Source organism: Vanacampus margaritifer, chromosome 14, assembly GCF_051991255.1.
Source record: "Vanacampus margaritifer isolate UIUO_Vmar chromosome 14, RoL_Vmar_1.0, whole genome shotgun sequence".
Lineage (NCBI taxonomy): Eukaryota > Metazoa > Chordata > Actinopteri > Syngnathiformes > Syngnathidae > Vanacampus > Vanacampus margaritifer.
The window spans coordinates 13,586,680-13,609,177 of NC_135445.1; the positions used below are offsets into that span (position 1 = coordinate 13,586,680).

The 22,498-nt window shown below is 39.6% G+C and overlaps 1 protein-coding gene and 1 long non-coding RNA gene across 8 annotated transcripts in view; one reads left to right on the top strand and one right to left on the bottom strand.

Annotated features, from left to right (window-relative positions):
- The window catches only part of rai14 (retinoic acid induced 14), a 42,130-nt gene extending 32,922 nt beyond the window's left edge, over nucleotides 1–9,208 (top strand). For all 5 annotated transcript variants that reach the window (XM_077585488.1, XM_077585489.1, XM_077585490.1 and 2 more), the window contains 9 exons: nucleotides 245–349; nucleotides 755–856; nucleotides 2,360–3,037; nucleotides 4,415–4,881; nucleotides 4,986–5,154; nucleotides 5,353–5,520; nucleotides 5,588–5,746; nucleotides 6,204–6,269; nucleotides 7,923–9,208. In XM_077585488.1, the coding sequence (XP_077441614.1) occupies nucleotides 245–349; nucleotides 755–856; nucleotides 2,360–3,037; nucleotides 4,415–4,881; nucleotides 4,986–5,154; nucleotides 5,353–5,520; nucleotides 5,588–5,746; nucleotides 6,204–6,269; nucleotides 7,923–8,009 (2,001 nt within the window). In that variant the 3' untranslated portion in view covers nucleotides 8,010–9,208. The remainder of the gene's footprint in view (nucleotides 1–244; nucleotides 350–754; nucleotides 857–2,359; nucleotides 3,038–4,414; nucleotides 4,882–4,985; nucleotides 5,155–5,352; nucleotides 5,521–5,587; nucleotides 5,747–6,203; nucleotides 6,270–7,922) is intronic.
- Nucleotides 1–22,498, bottom strand: part of LOC144063706 (uncharacterized) — a 79,128-nt gene that overhangs the window by 10,938 nt on the left and 45,692 nt on the right. The window lies entirely within an intron of this gene.

The following is a 22,498-nucleotide window of genomic DNA, read 5'->3' on the forward strand; positions in this document are numbered from 1 at the left end:
CACTACTTATGAAATATTTGTATAATAAATATGACTGCACAAGATAATTGTGTATGTGAATTAAAAAGGTACCCAATGACACGTGTTGTGATTAGTAAGGAGACACAAGGGAAAAGCACCACAAAATGCCAAAGCACAATGAGGTCCCACCTCTACTCCCTCCTACCCTCGCCTAATCTCCACTCCCCCACTCCACTTTCTCTCGCAACCCCACGGCTCCCTCCCCCTCGCTCTCGTGTGGAAGGATGATGAAGTCCGAGAGGACTTTGAGAGGCTGCGCAACAACCAGAGGAGCATGTTGCTGGAAACAATGGACGACTCGAGGAACGCCAATGAACTGGATCCCAAGGTAATTAAAACACTGCAATAGCTCAACACAATTAGACAAATGTGGTGATACCTTGCTAATAAATGACCTCATATCTTTGCCTTGAAAAGAACAGCATTAGTCAAAACAGTGACATTCTATGTTAACTGAAATGTTTTCACATTGAAAATGTTACATTTTCATATAGATGTGTTTTTCAGTACAATGTTTTTAAACGAGTTTAAAATTTGGATATTGAGAGTTTGGTGCCACGAGACATCTGTTTTGAGCTCAACTCGTTCACCTTCAGCATTCTTGCGGAGGTCTAACCGAAGCTTACGTGTCGGGACCTGTTTTGTTGTTGGCTGACTTGCGAGTGGTCCCGAGCTCGTGCTTCTCAAGTGTCTTCAGCTGGTAATGTATATGATGTGTTGTACGCACCGACAGGTTGAGCCCGGTGTTGCGCCATCGCCCGCTCTTGTTTCAGCACTTCAAGCAAAGATTACCGCTCTTACTCTGGAAAACCAGCAACTGGCCAGTAATTTTAAGGTAAGAGCACAATAATAGACTCATGCTGCTTTTTCACTACATTGTGCTAACTGTACTCAGCGGTTGGTTTTACAATTAAACCCTGGCCTATTCGCTGTTCTCTGCTCCAAAATAGAAGTTTCGCCTCACCGCCGTAATTCAAAGCACCAAAGCCACCCATTGATATTTTTTTGGTGCTCTTTTTATAATGCTCTAAGATGCCACAAGATGGCACCAAAGCCCTGGATAATGGGAAAGTAGTGTTTGTGTAAGGGACGTACAGTATGTTGAAGTGATAAATTTCGACTTGTGTGTCGGGGAGAAGCTAAGTTTTTAATATTTTTTTAACTGTGTGACCAAATGTTCAAAATGAAAAATCCGACGCTGCAATTTTGCTGAAAATGGAATATAGACTTTGTGAATGGGAGAGAGGAGTTGCAGTGGATAGTAGGACAACATTCCCCATGATTCTTATATGCAAAAGCAAGATGTAGTTCTAGTTCCGGGCCAACGCCTTCCACCGAGTATAATTCATGCAAACGTGAATATGGAAGTAAATAGGAAGGAATTTAACAGTTAAATTCCCTTTTTAATAGGTTTATCATGTGAGTCGCTAGGACACATGACAAAATACAGAACGCCGGGACGGGACCTGCGAAATATTAGGATGCAGGACCCTCAAAAGCGAGACTGCCCCAGTCAAAACAGGACATCTGGTCACCCTATGTATACCACACATAAAAGCATTCAGCGCACACACTGATATATTTTATATTTGTCATGTGTGGCGCCTCTCACATTTGCAAAATTGCTTTAGATGCTACAAAACCGGGATGGTGTGTCCCCGCTTTTGTTAGTATGTATGTTTATATTTGTTATTTGTAGCAATGCATCCAAAATGTTACAATGATGTTGCGCTAGGGCTGGGTAATAAATTAAATTAATTAGATTAATTATTATTTTGAAATTTGAATTGTTGAAAATTTGCTAAATCGTGAAATCAAATTTTGTCTTCTGGATTATTAAAAGATGTAGTTCTTATGTTCTGTTACAGCCAGATGTTATTGTGAGTTGTAATTTTCCACAAGTGTCAGAATGGTGAACATGTTTACAATAGCTACCAAATGCTTAATTGTGGCAATAAAGCATAAACTATGAATGTTAAGTTTATGTTAAAACTGATTTAGAGTCCGTATACATAATTGTTGTCTGAACATTTTGCACATGAATTATTTTTGAATAAACAAAACCTATAAATGTTTGAGTAAAATTGTAATCGTCCTGAATGACTGATTCATTTTTTGGGCCATATCGCTATTTAGTCCTACAGAACCATGGCTTATCAGATGTTTGAAATAGTACATTATTTTGCTATGAAAAAAAAAGAAGAAGAAAAGTAAACTAGTAGCCAAGTACTTATCATGCACCGGGAAAAGAGGCATTAAACATGAACAGAAGAAGTGTGTGTGTTTTGTTTTGTTTTTAATCCAGTGTTTATGCTTAGCCTCTAAATCCTGTTCACAGAAACATCCATCACTCCAAGCAAACGAGGACCTGAAAGAAACCAGCCGTCCCGACAGCATGACCTCTAACTCCTCCTTCCATTCCACACGGGATGACTTAGAGCTAGCAGCAGCTGTACCTTCCGCCGCCCACGCACCGCGGGAGGACGGAATCGAGCAGGAAGGGATAAAGGGGAGCCAAGAGGAGAGCCGACTGTTAAGACAGGCGCTCGAGAGCGTCCAGATGAAGCTGCTGGAAAGCAGAAAAGAGAACCGCTCGCTTCAGGCTCTGGTGAAACCTGAGCCAAGTAGAGAATCGGGCGAGGAGGGAAGTGTGAGGGGGAAAGCAAAAGAGGAAGAGTTGATCGAGAGTCTGGCGGAGCTGCAGGCGAAGCTCACAGACACCCAGGAGAGATACCACCAAGCCGTGGAGGAGGCGGAGGAGTTGAGAGCGCAGATGGGAGGCGACGTGGCCAATCAGAGGCCAGCGTCCGCGCTCGAGCAGGAAGTAAAGCAGCTGAAGGCGCAGCTCGCCCAAACGGGCTGCGAGCACGAGAACGCGGCCCAAAGATTGAAACAGCTGGAGGAGGTGCTGAGGAGGGCCGAGGAAGACCGACTGAACGCTCAAGAGAAAGAAGGGAGGACAGCAAAGATGGAGGAGCTGTATAAGGAGGCACGGGAGGAGATTAGGATGCTCCAGGTATGCACACTTTTGCACGACGAGTTAGTCACCATCCATCCATTTTTGAAACCACTTATCATCATGAGCTGACTTTGGGCGAGAGGCAGGATATACCCTGGATTGGTCGCCAGCAAATTATACACACTAAAAAATGTTGTCTTATTTTCCTAACCCACTTGCTGGGTATCTCTGTGTAATAAAATTTGTATTTTTAACCATAACAATACTGATAACCTAGAAACACTTTTCTTGGTCGCTTTAACTCATCACTATGGGTAGTTTTTACTCCTTGTTGGGTCAAAAATGTTGATCCAACCTGCTGGGTCAAATTCTCAACCCAATGTGGTAGGCATAAATAACCCAGCATTGGGTCAGTCCCTTTTGGACCCAGCGCTGGCTTTGCTATTTCACCTAATTTGGGTTACTTTTAACCCAGCAGTTTTAAGAGTGTAGACTAGGTCATCCAAGACAGGCACTTCAAATAGATGCATCCGTCTTTCCAGCAGGAAATGGAGTAACCGTAATCACCCGTTATATATTCAGCATTTTGACACATTTTGTTTTTTTATATATGACAGATGATAATAGATCAATTTCAATCTGTGTTAACTTCAGGGAACTGCAGTATTTATTTACATTTTCAGTTAACTTTATATGAGATGCTGCTGACCCTGGGAAGTCGTTGCATCTTTTTGTTTTTGTTTGAAATTCAAAAATAGATAAGTAGTAAGTTAAATTTCAATGATTTTGAAATTTTGGAAAACTTTTTCAATTTACCTTAGAATACAATCTTTTAAGATATGCCAATGACTCCAGGTGCTCCCTGAACTTTTTATTAGACTAACTTAAAAATAAAAAAATCTAACATTTTGCAAATCAAAAACATCAAACCTTCAAAAGTTTAATAAACATATTTAAGTGCAGTCCATTTACTATTTAAACATTTCGACAAAGTTAAGAGTTAGAGTTTGTATTGTTTTTATTTTATTTTTTACGGCAATATTTTCCCTTTTAATTAAAGTGAATATTGGTTCCAAATTGTTATTAGCCCCCCTCGACCACTAATAATCGGCAGCGGCCCTGAAAAATTGGCCCATCTCCAATCGGCACCCACCAAAATATCGTATTTCCTCAAATAATGCCCTCCTACTCTAATAGAGTGTCTCAATTAAATCTCCATTTGAACTCCCCCACATCCCCTCAGTTGCTAAGTAGTGTGAAGACCATGCGTTGTAAGAGTCGATGATTTAACATTATATGGAGAATATAGTAGAACACAACCATTTTGTTAAAAAAACAATTGGAGAAAAAAAAAAGGCTTAAAATGAGTAGCTTATTCATGCCCAGCCCTAACTGTCTATTAATCCAATATACTGCATCATTAACATTCATTAGGAGGCTCTGAGGGGCACAGTTCCTGTGGAGGCAGCAGCCAAAGATTTTGAGGAAATGAAGTCCGAGCTCAACGAGGTCATTTGCGGACTACAGCGCCGCCTGCTGGAGTTGTCGCACTCCTACAGCGAAACCCGGGCTCAGCTGGGCGCCGCGCAGAAGCAGCTGGCCGAGAGCGGCCGGCCGCCGTCTCCGCCCTCGGAGGAGCTGCAGCAGGAGATGCAGAATCGGCTGGAGGAGGTGCAGACGCTGCTCGCCGACACGGAGAAGAAGTACTCGGCGGCTCTGGAGGAGATCTCACAGCTGAGGCAGGAGGCGGAGCTTCAGGCGCAGAGCTCGGTGGCCCTCGCCGACCACGCTCAAGTGATGTCGTCGTTAGGGAACGCCATCAAGGAGTTGGAAAGCCAGTCGGAAGAATTGAAAGAGCAGCTCCGTCACAAGACCTTGCAACTGGATAGTCTTCAGAACCGGTGAGCGAGGGAGAAATTGACACCTCCACCACCTCCATTAAAAAAATAGATAAAAATTGTCTGCATTAATTGTTGGAATAACTTCCATTATTTTTTGACATGAGGCTGTCTATGGAGAAGGACGCCACCTCAGAGGATTCCGTCTCCGGCGAGGAGCACACTAAAATGCGAGAGCAGCTGGAGGGCGAGGTGACCCACCTGACGCAGCTACTCCAGGAGGCCCTCAGAAAGCAGGATGAGATGGCGCTGGAGGCGGCTGACGCTTGGCAGAAGGTGAAAGGAGGGCATGACCATGCTTCAAACTGTTGCCACAAAATCATTGTCCAAAAGGACGTTTCTGGGAAGGAATAGTCTGCGGTTGGGCAAACTTTTAAAACTGACAAGGTCACACCTAACAGCCCAAAGGTGGAGAGCGGAGACACTATACACACTGCAGGTTATCACTAACAGCCATTTTATTCCAACCAAAAGGCGCGGGACAATCGGGCAGAGCGGGAGGCCATCCAAGAGGTTCTGACGTCAAGGGAGAAAGAGAACCAGAGCCTGACTTCCAGGTTGGCCGAGTCCCAGGACGGCGTGTGTCAGCTCAAGCAGCTGGTGGAGAATCACGTGGCCTCCGAGAGGGAGAAGAACAAGCGGGTCAGTCACTTTGAACCAAACCCCGGAACTGTCAGGCTTGTTAATGCATCTCATTTGTCCCTCCCAGATAGATGACCTGTCCCGGGAAGTGGCCAAGCTCAAGGACGCCTTAAACAGCCTATCGCAACTCTCATACAGCTCAGGGTCACCCTCCAAGAGACAGCAGCAGAACCAGCAGCTGGAGAGCATGCAGCAACAAGTCAAACAATTGCAGTACCAACTAGCCGTAAGTTTGATTCCAACTTTACTTTTAGGGATGTGCGACTCATGCCACTTTTTTCAGTCCAATACTGGAGTAGTCACACATACTATGTGCTGATACTACTAGTTCTTGTGAAACATAACATTTCCCCAAAAAACAACAAACAGGGTTTCCTCCAGTGCTTTATAGGCCTGGCGGATACCTGGTCTGATTGAATGACACCATTTAATAATGCATCGGATTTATATAGCGCTTTTCTAGACACTCAAAGACGCTTTACAATGGAATGGATACATTATTTATGCACTCAGACACTGTGGTAACGGTAAGCTACACAGCTGCCCTAAGGCAGGCTGACGGAAGCGTGGCTGCCACTTTGCGCCTACGACCCCTCCGACCACCACCAAACATTCGCACCTTCTATACACCTGTGTGAGTAGCACATTTGTATTCCCTCACACTTCTTCTGTTTACATCTCAGGAGTCCAAGAAGCAGCACAATGAGATCGTGTCAGTCTACAGGATGCATCTTCTTTATGCTGTTCAGGTATTAGATTCTCCCAAATGTTTGTTGTACGTTCAATGATGAGTCACGTAGTAGTGATAATACACTATTGGTTTTACAGTCGAAATATCAACAGCCTGCAAGAACATTCTGAAACATCACATTGTCCTATGTTTAGTTCTGTACCCCTTATTTATAATAAATCCCAAAATATTAAAATGTTTAAAATGTTTAGTGAACTGGCCCTGTAAAACCAAGTGGTAATTGTGATTCAACACAATAAGAATAATTGTACTTATGGTCAGCCCTATTGCTTTAATTAATGATAGACCGATATGGGTTTTTCAAGGCCGATACCGATTACTTGTACCGATAACCGATATTCCAAGCCGATATTCATTTGCAATAATAGAGAAATTATTAGTGTAAAAAAACAACTAATTTGCTCCCAAAAACGGATACAAATGTTCTATTTTAAATATTGCCATGGTCCCAAAAGCAAATTTATACGTTTGTTTTTTTATGCCAGAGCATACAGAAGGCTTTGATGCAGCCTCTGACCTTAAGAGATCGCTTAAAGCAATGGTAGTTATTACCAAAAAAGAGGTAGTTATTACAAAAAACGACCAGCAGGTGGCAGCAGAGTATAAGAGATCAACCCAGGTCCATGTTGCAAAAAAAACTATTTTCCCCAGTGTTTTCAACAGATTTGTGAATAATGATGAAATTAGCTATATTCTAATGCCAACTGTTGCAAAACGGAAAGTTACAAAAAAAATTCCTGATGAAAGAAAAGACTCCAATCTTTCTTTTGTTATGTTTGCATGCTTTCATAACAATAGAACACAAAATTCTGTGGGCCTTGCAAAATCAGTCAAAATACAGTAAACCAGGCGGGAGCGAAGGGGGTTGCTTCAGTGTAAATGGCTGGGAGTGAACGAGTTAAAAACGCATTCTTTTAATTTTAAACATGTAAAAAATTGACAGCTTTGTTTAAAAATTATAACAAAAACTGCAGGGAGCGTCCAGGGTGATCAGCATGTGTTAAGCTAAATTAGAAACTAAGCAAGTAAGTACAGTAAAGTTTTCTACTGTAAATAAAGTTTTCTAAAATTAAAACAATTCTTAATTTCAGTATTTTTAAATAAATAAAAAAAATCTAAATAAAAAGTGTGGAGAGTTCCCATAGTCAGCATAATTTTTATAAGGGGAAAATTTAAATAAATACGACAGGCAATGGTGTGCATTTGTAATTCCTCCCCCGTGACAATGGCTTCTTCAGAGCCGCTTCGTAAGGTGGAGCAAGCGAGTAGGTGGCGTGCAAGGCAGGCAAGCAACTTCAGTTTTGGCTCAGACAATTTTGGCTTGATAAGAAAACTAAAGTAAAAAATTAAATTGTGTTAAAGTGGATTTGTTAGTAATATTAATTAAAATGTGCCTGATTGCAAAGGTTATTGTTGTTTTTAAACACATTTTCTATTGATTTTTAGGTATTAGCATGTTTTAGCCACATTTGCATTGTTTTGTTTTTTTTTAACCAACAGCTTGGTTCAACACACCACACACTACAGAAAAAAAAGCTCAGTATAATACAACATCAGACCTTTAGTGACTTTGATCACAAAGGAGGGGGAAAACGCTCACATTTTTCTCAGTTCCCTTTTTTGATAGTTTGCCCTTTGAATTGTATTTCAGGGTCAGATGGACGAAGATGTGCAGAAAGCCTTGAAGCAGATCTTGATGATGTGCAAGGTGCCAAGTCAAACCAAGGAGGCCTGCTGAGACCGCACTGAGCACGCTCCAAAGCCAACAAAACGCTAAACAAACGCACTGAAGTCAACTGCTGCTGCCTGCGAGGCTGCGACACGGCGTGCCTCGTCACTTACATGGTCTACTTGCAAAGTCACAGCTAGAAGATTATGAGAAACATTCATTAACGTCAATCAACAAACCAACTTCCTGTGCAAAGTATATTTTAAATCTCACGTTGCTGCACAAAAGCAGCAAGTAAAGATCCACTTCTGTTACATCGTGTGTAAAAATAAAAGCCTTATCGGTGCTGCCATTTTATAGCGTCTATTTTTACAATACAACCATGTTATTTTTACTTGCTGTCCAAATGTGTAATACTTTCCCTGGTACAATCTAAATTATTTTTGCCCTGAAAGCGATTCATGAGATTGTGGCCACATTTGCATGATGATGTTTGTAACTTTTTTTTTTTTACTACACTAAAAGAGTGTTTTTGTCCAAGTTACTGTACTCTAATGAGGAGGCTCGTGTTTGAATGTGATGTCTTTTTTTTTGTTGTTTGTCGTCCAATGTAACAATGCACTATTTGGTCTACTGACACATTAACTTGTGTTTTTATTCACTTCCTTTATTAAATTGTAAAGGGTTGAATATAAGTGTCATAAATAGTTTAGGAGATAAATTGTTAGGGTCTTGTGCCTGCACTTATTGATAAGACAATTTATTACGGCTCTGACCTGTTTGCATCCCAGTCCAAATGAACTGTTAAATTCCATATAAAGAATAATTGGATGTCCCAGCTCTAATCTCATCATGTGTAGTGTTTGCAGCACTTTTATGTAGTGTATCTCCTAAAAAGTTTACTCCTCCACCGTCTTTTGCCTTAGTACTGTGCCAAGAGCCATCCGACTTAATAGGCGACTTTTCTGGAGTGTTTGACTATTAAATAATAAAAAAAAGAAACAAATCTGCCTGATTTCATCATCATTTCTCGCCTTTCTCAGGAAGAATGTTCACGACACTCCTGACAAACATAATAACTTGGGGCCCCCGTGAGGATTTGTTTTCTTTCTTGCATGTTTTTTTTTGTAAAAAGCCATAACATCAGGCCTCGGAAATGTTTGTAAGGGAACAAGATGAATAAATCCAGGTTTGTTTATTGTGTCTACCGGCTGTGGGGATGTACAGTTTGTTTTTGTGACCTCATTAATAAACTTAACACTAAAATATCATACTTGTGTTCATTTTTCACAATTCATTGTAATTAAATGCATATAAACGGACGGTTAATAAGATAGATTATCATCACCATTTGTCCAAATGTGGTCAATTTCATATTTTTCCACAAATCTACATGGGCCAGTTTTTTAAATGTATTTATTTATTTATTAATTGCAGATACATCTAAAGTGTAGAAAATAGCTTGTCGTCTTTGATTATGCTTTTTTTTTTTTTTTTTTTAAATGTTTAAATATATTGAGACCCTGTAAAGTGATGATTTTGGAGATTCAAGGATTCTAACCGGTGCCATGCAACAATTTAATAATACATTTACACACAGTATACACAGAAATAACCTTTTCCTAGACTTTTGGTTGCTTAATTAAGTGTTATTAATAAAGAGGGAGCCAATATTATAAATAAATGTGGAGGTGAAGAGAGTCCCGACACCAGGATTCAAGTTTGTAAACAATGAACTGTGGATGTCACATTAAGTCAGTTACTGTCATATAAAACAGTCAAATGGGAAACAGTTGCATTTTACATTTGATTGTTTTATATTAATGACTTAGAAGTTTTTTTTAATACAAATATTTACTGCCATCATTACTACTACTACTACTATTGATGTAAGAATTCTCTCGAAAGCTCTTTACAGAAACATATAAAGTGCACAACTGAGCATTTGTCCAGTTGTTTAGCATATTCACCTCACAGTTTTAAAGTTGTGGGTTCAAATCTGGGCTACATCCTGTAGAGTTGGCATGTTCCCCCCGTGCTTTTGTAGTTTACTCCAGGTACTCCAGCTTCCCGTGACATGCATGTTAGGCTCATAAAACTTTGAATTGTTCTTAGGTTTGTCTATATGTGCCTACTGTTTGTGTGGCGACCAGTTTAGGGTTAGCCCCTCCAGCTGGGAAAGACTCCAGTACCCCTAATAAGGATAAGCGGTATAGCAAATGGGTGGATAGATGGATGGATGTCTCGGGACGATGTTTGGGAAAAGCCCAAACTTTCTGTGCATCATTGGCCACCAGATGGCAACATTTACCAAAGTCTTAATATTTACTGGCTGCCCAGTATTGGTCACAGTATGAGATTCAGGGTTCTTTCTCTGCTTCGGCCTCCTTTACCGGGTTTGCATGTTCTCTCCAAGACGCCAAACTTTTTTCTGGGCACTCTGGATTCCTTCCAAATTCCAAATGCAAGCCTGTTAGGCCTATTGAAAACTCAAAATTATCCATAGGTGTGAATGCGAGTGTGAAAACGGTGTCTTGGGACATGCTCCAGCTCCCCCATGAACTTAATGAGGAAAAGCACTACAGAAAATGGATGGATGGTTAAATACTTGCCTATTATTCTCCTCTACTTGTGACCAATTGAGTCAGATTAAATTCTCTCAGTCTGGGAAGAAGATGCAAAAATATTCTGAGAATCCTGCCGTTACTGGCCACTGACAAGAACAGAATTCTAAATGGTCGGAGCAGTTTCCAGCAAAGGTGCATGCCATTTGCTTATCCAGATGTCCAAGTTGTTTATGAGACTTTAACCCACAAATTAGTGTTCCCCTTCTCTCTCTCTCATCCAAACACATACTCAAATGCTTACAACTTTGATTAGTAAAGTTACATAACATTTTACCATTTTAAGGCCACAAACAGTCTTTCACAAATGAGCACATGTAAAAGGGCACTTTGGGCATCAAGGGAAAAAAGACATAGGTGTCATCAGGTTGTCCATGTTATCGCTCTCAAGTTGCTCAGAAATCACTGCCAGAACAAATTTGGATCATTTATCTTTCTCTTCTGTTTCCTGTAACCAGTGGCACAAAACTACTTGGTTTCCTGTGCTGGCCTTGTGTGTTGCCCGCTGGGCAAAGACACACGCAAGCACACATGCACACACATCTGTCTTTTCACAATAACTTCCTGTCAATCGTGCCTCCCCACACGTGGCCTCGGGGTGCTGCATGCTGTGATCCTAATACATCACGGGCTCCCATTTGTCAAGCAACACAAGATGCAACGGCAAAAACTATAACCTTGCTTTGCAAGATGAATTCTCGCGGTATTTGTGAGTTCACAAACTCGAGAATACATTGATTTTCACCAGTGGTTCGGACCAATCACAGAGCGACATTGTGTTTGGCGTCAGGGCAAACAAACAAACTTAACATGGACGAATGAACGCTGCAATTAATTCTGTTCTTGCAGAATTACTTATCGTTTCCTTGTTGATGGCGCTTCGTGCATTTTTAGCTGGTAAGGTAAAGACGTCCGTGCTTTTCTCCCCTTTTCGTGGAGAACGAAGACGACATTGTCATCCGTGGCTGTGATTGGTCAAAACAAACGTGCAGAATGCTGCATTGTCCAATCGTCGAAGTATTGTACGGAATGTCCCGCCTTTCCAGTGCCAATCACAGCGGAGCAGTCCCAGATTTATATTGTGGAGGACTCCCTTGAGTGAATCACAATATCAATCTGGCTATTGCCAGGTTAGCAAAACTAGGGATACTCAAAATGGTAATAGTGAAAGGCACAAAGTCACAACTTAATAGGAAAGTAACACTTTTATGAGAATAAATTCATAATACCACAAGACAGAAAGAGTCCAATTCATGAGAAAAAAAAGCAATGTTATGAGAACAAAGTTATAATAGTACGAAAAAAATGGCAGAATACAGTCATACTTTGAGACAAGTCAAAAACGTATTAAAAAAAAGGCAACATTCCAAAACATAAACTCATAATGGTGCGAGAAAAATCAAATGTATGAAAGTAAGTCATAATTACAGCCGATATTATGAGGAAAGAAATTTTTCAGTCAGAATTTTATAAGAAAAAAAAAACTTTAAGTGAATGTTGTCAGAATATCAGGAGATGAAAATGTGTGAGATTTTTTTTTTTTTGGGGGGGGGGGGGGTGGTTTCGTGGGAGCGCAATACTATCATAATTCAGTTGTCGTATTAAGAAACTAAAAGCATTACATAAAAGTCACAGGAAAAAGGCATTACAAAAATAGTCATATTACAAAACAAAAAAAATAGTCAAAAATAAAAAGAACAATTACAAAAAGATGAAGAAAAAAAAAAGTCATAACGTGAGATGTTTTTTTTTCTGTTTTATGAGAATAATCATAATTTTAAATTTACAAGAAAATATTACAATTTTAAAAGTCGGAATACTGCAGGAAAACAGTCGTAACAGTGGATTTTTTCCAAGAATAAAATTATTTAACATAATTATTTTTTTTTATACAAAAAATCAGTTGAGGTGGCTCGGGCATCTGGTTTGGATGCCTCTTGGACGCCTCCCTAGAGAGGTGTTCCGGGCATGTCCCACCGGCGGGAGGTCCCGGGGATGACCCAGGGACGACCCAGGACACTCTGGAGAGACTATGTCTATGACTATGTCTAACGCCTTGGGATCCCGTCGGAGGAGCTGGCTGAAGTGGCTGGGGAGAGGGAAGTCTCAGCTTCCCTGCTAAAGATGCTGCCCCCGCAACCTGACCCCGGATAAGCAGTAGATGATGGATGGATGAATTTTTTTTACATTAAGTAAATGTATTTCTTCTGCACCATGTGAAGCCCTACGTTTAAGTGAGTGTACTCTTAACTTTTATTTTGCCATTTTATGACTGCAACATTCGTATCGGTCTTAAAAAGATATTCCAACCTTATTTTAATTCCAAAAATCTGTGTCAACTGCCAAAAAGGAAGCTGCATATGAATAGGTCAACTTTTTGGGTTTGTTTTGGTGACCGAAACCACCACTCCTGGTGATTCATCACGGCTGTCACTGAGGGTTGCAGTTTTGGCAGCCAACTTGTGACCTTAAGATTCTACGCTTCTTCCTGTCCGCTAATCATTTGTTTGTCCGGTACATTTCTTAATAATGACATGATCCGTGCTCGGTAAATATTGTTGCATGATTCGGACTAAAGTGCGTCACAGCATAGCGTGTGCTTGCCTGGAAGTGAGCGTCAGCTACTTATGCACTTGATGGCGCTTGAAAGATTTGACGGAATTTCCTCTACATCTGCAACTGAAAATGAAATGTTTCTATTGTGGAAATTGTAGGGAACAGATTAATAATAATATTGCCTTTTAATTACGTGTATACAAATAGTTGGATCTCTGGCGCAACTGCCCATTCATCCAAGTGTTAAATTAAACAACCACTTTTGTGAGCTGCCCATTTCTGCTGGTCTGCACTTCCACATATGGGAATTCTTTTAAATTCTGAAATAAAAAAAATGTCTTCTTTAAAACCAAGAAGAAATGGCAATTGACAACAAAATTATGTGTGAATGCTCAGAGATGATGTCGGCTAACTGAATAGCCAAAAAAAGAAATGAATAGATGACTATAACGCTGATCACAACTTGGCAAATTAATCCAAGATTCCATGAAAATATCTCCCCTGGTGCATAGAGGCAACGCCATAAGATACTTGTAATTGCATTTCAGTCTAATATTTTGTCTTGAATATTAGAAATCCAATACTTGGTAAGTAAAATGTAATACATTTACTGGCAAACAATCTCTCACTAATCAGTGTGGGGAACTATCAAGAGGCAATTATGTACTTGTTGCTCTGGAAACATTTGTGTTGGCATACAGCTAAAAGTTGTTGGGTGACACCAAATCCATGTTAAGTCCCTCCCCGGAGAGAAACTCTGGGAAACATTTGAGCATGTCAGTAATGTCAGCCATGAGAACTGCCAGCATGATGAACCAGTCAGGGTCCCCATTAGGAATTCTCACCATAAAAACAATGACAATAAAAAACTCAAAAACTGCATACGTAATGTTTTAGGTAATATTTTAGCCTTGTTAACATTAAGTTAACTTAAGTTAGGATCCTGCTGTTGTTCTACCGGGCTGCATTGGAAAGTATCATAAGATACGGCATTGCGGCCTGGTACGCCGGTCTGGTGCGAACTGCCATGAAGATCATGGGGGTCAGGAATCATCCTTCCCTACAGATGCTTTATGAGCAGTCCGTCACCAGACTGGCACAGAAAATTGTTACTGACCCGACTCACATTCTGCATCATGAGTTCCAGCTACTGCCTTCCGGCAGGAGATTCAGGGCCCCCAGAACCAGGCTGAACCGCTACAAGAACTCATTCCTGCCGACATCCATCAAATAATAACCAACATTAGCTAAGTGGTGCAATATATACATATAGGAGTGTGTGTGTATTATTTATTTTAATTATCTCTCTCTATTCTGTTGTTTTTCTTACTATAAACTACTGCTGCACTTCTTATTTAATTTTGATTGTATCTCTTTCTATTCTGTTGTTTTTTCCTTACTGTAAACTGCAGCTGGACGGAGTCCAGGAAAAAGTTCCCCACGGGGAAAATAAAAGTATATCGTATCGTATCGTATCGTATCGTAACTTCCAAAGCCAGAAATGGTCAACGATCAAGTTCTGAAGGGGAAGTCAACCCAAAATATTTTTTTTTACGATACTATGTTCTATTCTCCTTCACTACTCTAAACACAGCATTCTGATTACCATTGCGTTTGTGGACTAGGAATTAAGCAGCAAAACCTACCCGCTTTTATCCATCTCAGGGGACGGCCATTTTGTTCACTTGCTGTCGACTGAAAATGACGTCACAGTTGCTCAGGGCTCAGGTAACAACCAATCACGGCCCAGCTGTTTTCTGAGTTTGGTCATGTGACGTTCACAAGCTGATTTGTGGGGGGGAAAAAATCAGTAATTTACCACATTGTGACAGGAAGGTTCCGGCCTGACCCCAGCGATAAATACTATGCTATTTAATAAAAGGAATATAATTTGACTTTATGTACAATTTTTGAATAGATTCTCATGAGAACGCACAGCTTGAGCTACCCCTCCACATCAACAATGCAACCACACTTTATTGTGATAACGTACATGACGAGTGCTACAAGCTGTTGCTATGCCTTCCCACCTCCACTGCCAAGCAGTCAAACTTCTTCCGTTTGGATTTGCCGTGCTGGCCTTGAAACAGGAGCCTCGTAGAGGCACACACCAAGAGATGCATGCGGCTTAATTGCTGCAAGATGTAACTTGGCCTGCAGCCCACCATGGCCCTCAAATGTATTCACTAACTTTTTTTTTTAAGTGTGTTACTGAAAAGCAAATGGGGTGGATGCGTGCCCCACCTCAAGGAGTCGGTTCAAAAACTTCACAGACTTTTGTTTATTTGTTGGTAAAAGACGGTCTTAATGAAGAGCTCTCTCTTAATCAAACCGAATCAAAATAAGTGTAGTGTTTCCTTGAGGGTTTGAAAGACAACTGAACAACAGAGTCATGGATCAAAGAAGATATTAATGCAAACATGCCTGATTGATCTATATTTGGCCCGTGGTAGAGGTTGATGAAGCGTTACAAAACAGACATGATGAGAGGGACCGCAGAGGAGGGAAGGTCGGGCCTCGAAAAAACACCTAAGTGAAGTTGCTACAGCAAAAATTCCATTAAACTTTGTCCAATAGTGTTACATATGCCCAAAAAAATTCTGGTGCTTACAGACAAAAATTGGGATTTTAATTTGTATTAGAAAGAAATATAATATAATATATACACTCGCACGCACGCACATACACATACCCACAAAAAAAAATAAAAAAAATAAAAAGAGAGAGCACTGGTAATGACATGTCGAATCGGTAAAATTACCGAATGAACAATACTGAGCTCTCCAGAAATAAAAATAAATAAATAAATAAATAAGAAAGTAATATAAAACATCTTATGTGAAATTTCATTAAAGGGGGCGTTTGCGATCCCCCCCCCCCCCCAAATCACTTTTTGTCATATTAGTGGAGGTCTGTCTGCGATGAGTGCCCCCATAAGTGTGTGACAAATGATGGGCGGATCGTTAAGTCTGTGATTGGCTGAACAGATACAGATCATATTTATCACGTGAATGGTTGTTTAACCAAATATGTAAGAAAAAAAAGTGTTTTTATTGCACAATCCCGCTTCAACTTGAAAGTAGCCCGCAAACTCTAGAATCAAAAACGTCTCAAATCTTCCCCGATTTATTTGTTGATTTTTCTTTATCTATTGCCTCATTCTCATGAGAGCATTCACTGCTGATTACAGAAACTGCTGCTCGCCACAGTGTGATCAGACAAACACAAAATTGGTTCTCCATGATTTCTTTCTTTCTTTTTTTTGTCTTCACTTTTGCTCAATCTCAGTCTGCTTTCCTCTGTGTGTATTTGCTATTCTAGTTATGTGATTTTTTTTTTTTTTTTACTATAAAACTCTTGATTATAGCTCTGGGTGTTTCTGCAGAATGACATCACACATCATTGGCATCTCCGGTTTCTCACTTTAGAAGTGGTTCTGAAGTGATTGGATGGAGCCGCTACGATGATAGCAGATTTCCTAAATGAAACTGCATTCCTGTGGAACCATTCGGACCCGTTTGTGTGAAGCCGCGCACACTGTGACATCATAGAGCCCACCAGAGCACTGCTGGCGAATATAACCTGGGTCAGCGGGATATGGTTACACTTAAACACGGGTGACACTTTATGGTAATTTATACAAAAGTGCCCATTCAAAAACAGACAGGTGTAAGCTATCATATACAGTGCACATAAAAAGTCAACACACCCCTGTTCAAATGACAGGTTTTTGTTATCTCAATCTCCCAACTCAAAAGCAGCATGTCGTCACAAAGCTGTTTCACACCAAGATTTACCATCATAAATACAGAACAGGTACAGAATAGTAACAACTGTCGGCCATGACTTTTGGAATCAGCACTTTTCTGACACGAAGGAGGTAATATTTGGCCCAATCATCGGTATTTGTGTATCCCGCTTTAGTGGAAGACTTTCTCCAAGATTTTGGAGTGTGTCTGTAGGAATTGTTGCCCATTTGTGAGGTCAGAGTGATTTATGTTGGACCTGGGAAAGAGCCTGCTCACAATCTCTGATCATCTTAATAATGTTTGATAGGTTTGTATTTAAAACATGAATGCACTGCAAACAATTTGATTTTGGAAATATTTGTACTATAAATCAACTTTTTTATATTCCTGTATCTAATATTTTACTGTCAGACTTTGCTGACCTATGTTTGTGTTGCCTCCTAAAAGCCTCCAAAGATGTAGAAGGGGCTGGATGGGAACCTGGGTCTAAACCCTTGAGATGTTTGTTTCTGCATGTAATTCAGAGCAGAATAGTTGCAGTCTGGAGTAGTAATAGCAAAAAAGGGTCTTTAATCAAGCTTTTTTTTGTTTTTCTTAGTTTGTGTTGTACATCATGGCGTATGGCATATATTATAGTGCTGCTGTCACACTGTATATTGTTATATACAACATGACAATGCTTATATATGGTTACAAAAAGTGATCTTGGCAGGAATCCACCACATTCATCTGAGATGGGGAAAAAGCCCTGTAACTTTTTTTTGTAGACAACCACAATGAAATTTGAGATGTTAAATGAACGACATTGAATCTATTGTCATGAGTCATGAAATTGAAGAAAAGGATAAACATTTTTGGTCTGTTATGCGATCTTAACTATGCTTCCAAACACTGATTTTAATTTGTCTCAAATAAAATTGACTTGTCAACTGTGTACCAAAAAACACTCATACATTATGGCCAATAGTACACTAGGCAAATCAGTTAATGAATGGAAGATAAAATATGGAGTTACTAAAAAACCCTCACCATAACTGAAATTTGGCAGCCATACAGAAAAGGGCCCCCACCATTTTCTTTCATTATTGACAAAAAAAAAAAAAAAAAACCTGAACCCGACCAGTTATCTATGTGCATTCACCAAATACTTCTTTAGTGAAAAATATATATTTTTTTCAAATTCAAGACATAAGTAGAGGATTTCCTGGTGAACAAAATGAAGAGGGAGAGTAGCCTTTTTATCGAATGTAGCTCTGTTCACCTTGAATTAAGAAAGTGTTGCATTCCTGTATTCCCCAATCTCCATGCTCATGCAGCTAATGGAAGTGTTCCTTTACTTTTGCTAGATAGCTAGTTGTTCTGGACTAGAATTGTCAAGTTGTTTATTTCCTCATGCAATATATACTCTGAGTTAGAAGTTGGAATTCACTCAAATGACCACGCAGCTTTCCTTTTTTTCTTCTTTTATTAGTTTCAAGCCAACCAATTGTTATTCGGTGAAAAACCGGCTGCCTCTCCGGTGTTTGTAGAGTAGTTTGTCCGTGAGCATGAGAGTTTAGACCAGGAGGCAATCGCCCTTTTACTGCTGCTGCCTGTTGCTTGATTTTAAATTAGTTCCACCTGTGACAGGTGTCGCATTTAAAAGGTCAGGAAGTGCGCTTGTCCTTCCAGGTCACTGTAGTTCTCCGGCCATTTTTGTAGTTCTTTCAACAACCCTTTGTCAACTGTCAGTTTGGCTTGACAAGAATTGCTCAACTTGGCATTGCCAATTATGCAGTTAGGATGCTGACTTCCAACACTCGACTCTATATTTATAGAGCACTTCAAAACAACCATTGCAGTTTTTTGAGGATGGAACGCAGGGGCAGCAGATAGAATGAAAACAGTAGAAGCCCCAGAATTGAACCCTGTGGAACGCCATACCGTGCCGTTATACATGTAAATTCATAGCAGATATTTGTCTGACCACTTCCTTTTTTTTGCTCGACATAGTATGATTACAATAGTAACAAAATCACACAACGTACCATCACAATAGCCACAAGTTAAGAACCACTAGTCTAGCGTAACCCTGGATAAACAAATTCATTGATTCTGCAATTAATTAGCCTCTGTGCTTATTTTGTGCAATCCACTCACTTTTTTTTATTTTTATGTTCATCACTGCACATGGACATCACTCGTATGTACCTGAGGACCGAAATAGTGGAAGGCCCTGTGATTTAATTAGCTGGTTCCCATTGGGGGCCAAGCAGCCTAGTTCCAGTCCCTCGCTCGTTCACAGTGGCCTCCCAACATCAGGTTCTGATGAGGCTAACTGGAACCATGTGGCTCTATGCTGGCTCCCCAGACACATTGGACAATATTGTGTTATTAATGACCAAAATAGAGACAAAAGGAAAGGAAATAGGTCCCTTCTCAAAGTCTGTGCTGCTTCTGAGGAAGTTATTAAGGGAACGTAGTATGTCCGTGTTTGAATTTGGAATATCCCCTCAATCTCAGAAGGCTGAGCCGCATGTCGCTCAGCTTAGACGGCTTAAATTTCTGATGGAGAATGGCAGAAAAAAGGTTTTGTTTCCTTCAGGATTTTCAGGTTTAGTCCCTCGGTTTTTGGGGAGGATCATTCTTGTTTAAATGAGCGCCAATGACTTCTTTATATCCCTTGACTCCAGTCTGCTCTAGGGTACATGCACAGGAACTTGAACCCTGACGTCCAGTGCATCTAATGCCTCCAAGACAGTGTTTCAAATCAGAACCCTACTGAAGAAAGGTTGAAACGTTTGATCCAACATTCCTGTTCATAAACGAGGATTATGTCAAGGTCAAAGAGTTCTAATATGTGTTTAAGATTTTCCCAAGATAAAAATTACAGAAAAATGGAAAACTCAGTATTTAACAAGTTGTAAAAATAATAAACACCAACACTTTGATCAAATCTACACCACCTAACAATATTTGTATAAATTGTGAAAGTACTGTTCGCGTGATAATGTTGACAACCAACAAACCAAACAAAAAACACAATCCAGACATAATATCCTTCCTTCTTGGAAGAAACCCAAAATAATGTTCCTTTACACGGAAAACATTAATAATAGGAAGAAAACTGATTTTCTACATTGGCGGACATGGATATATTTAGGATGCATCCAATACAACCTGGAAAATGTTTAATAATGACATGTCAACACTGTCATTAGCGTGTTTTAGGATTAGGTAGAGGTCAAGGTATGTGTAAACGTTGCCATCTTTCCTCAAGGTCAGGCTAACTTTGCCATTATGACAACAGAGTGCACTCACTGTGATAAAAAAAGGGGAGCAGTTTACAGTTACACACTTTAGCAATGATAAATACTAGGGCTGGGTATTGATAAAGCGGGAGCAGGAGTCATATACTGTTAGAACTTTCTGTATGACCCGACAGTGGAACATTATGAAAATGATCTTTTGAAAAATCATCCGCCACACTGAAGGTGAACTTTTCTTGTGGCACCCCTTAAGGCCACAGCGCCCTGATTATTTGCCTATATTGCTTAGTCAAGAATAGCAGAACAGGACTGTTATAAGTGGAAAACCTCTTTAAAAAAAACAAAAACTAGTACAGCAAAGTACATTTATTTATTTTAGAAATGGAAAGAAGTTAATGACTCCTTGTATTTTGAGTAACTTTTGTATATGCAGATTGCTACAAGAAAAAATAAATCCCCCAATATATATATATATATATAATATATAATATAATATAATAATATAATACTGTATATAATATATATAATATATATATATAATATATAATATAATATAATAATATAAGACTGTATATAATATATATTATATATATATATATATATATATATATATATTATATATATATATATATTATATATATATATATATATATATATATATATATATATATATATATATACGCACACATATATACATACACATACAGTGTATATACATACACATATATACATATATATACTTCAAGCCATGGTCTTGGGTCTGCCACTAGATCTTCCTGTGCTGATTTTCTCACTATGAAATGATGAGTCTAATCTAATTCAGTATTTGGAACTTGAACCAAAAAGTAATTTATATTTTGCATTGTGTCTTACCAGTGCAAAAAAAAACCACACAATGACAGTAATGTGAGAAAAGATGTGGAAAACCTACCATTTTTTTTATTTTATGAGGGCTGTTATTTATATTGAGCCTCACTGAAAGAACACGATGAGCGGCACATGCTGAGCGAGAGTTAGGTGGTCTCCTGCCCTAATAGCTTCCTTTACACCCCTGCTCCCCCCTCCTCACCTGCCGTCCCCCCGCGGACACCTATGATTCACTGTGCATCAAAGTAACAGAAGCAACATTCACAGTGAGTCAAAAGCACCAGAAAAGCCTCACACATTCTTGCAACACATGCATACACAAGCATTTGTCGATTTTTACAGTACCACAGGAAATTGTCCCTAGGTTTGCAGCCAAGTGACAAAGAATTTGCAGGCATGCCATACAAAAAAAAGGGTTTGTGAGAGTGCATGAGAAAGGGGACAAAAAAGTGCGACACTTGTCTATGAGGGCCTTATTAAAAAGGTGAGAAGTGAGTGCGGTGTCTGGAGGAGGGGGTTAATTGTGCTCTTAAAAGTGCACTTCAAAGTAAATCCAGTGTGAGAGCTGAGGGGCACAAGAGTGGTTAAGAAGGATGGAGGATGAGGACTAAGAGATTCAGATGACGATGAAGGCTCAGGGGAAGCCCGTAGCGGGGTTACACTCGACCAGCGATGACTGGATGTTGAGAAAATGGAGGAGCGAGACCACATGAGAGGGCCGACACAGGAAGGATATGTGGGACAAATTAGCAGCATTGATGGAGCACAAAACAAGAGACCAAAGAAGCTACAGGAAATATTTACGACATGCGCCATCCATCATTAAAACTTTCAACATTGTAAAACACTCACCGGCCACAACATTAGGAACACCTGCACACACTAATGAGATCCAAATACAAGAGCGGGAGTCCCCTCAAAAACGTTTTACAAAGACCCCGTCCTTTTTGCGTTGGAAGTGCTTCCTCTTACAGATGTCATCAGCAAATTTATTAAAAAATATATTATATTATTGATAGCACATGCACACAGAAAACCTCCAGATTTATTTTTCTTTTAATCCTGATAGTACAGATTAGATTTTATTTTTATACATTTCTAAAAAGCAGTTGAAAACATTTCTATGGTAAGCATTCGAGTAAGACTGATTGTTGATTGCTTATTAATGTTTTAATTTATTTCATTATTAGATTTGTTGGATTATATTACTCTAAATTACAAAATGTTGTGATTCTGTATTTTTTATATGTATGATTGTATTTTATAACTATATTAAGTACTTTGGAATGGGATGGATCTTGATTGTCATCGCATGTGGGTGACATGGAATCAAGTGTCCCAGCTGATAAGCATAACGTCTCATTGCCCTGGAGACAGCCTTCAATCGATGGATTTAGGAGGGAGGGGAGAAGTGAAGGATAACATCTCCCCTCTAATATAATTTATTTATCTATTATTTTTCATACAGTATTGTACTGATACTGTACATAAAGTACTGTTTTTAGCTGCAAATT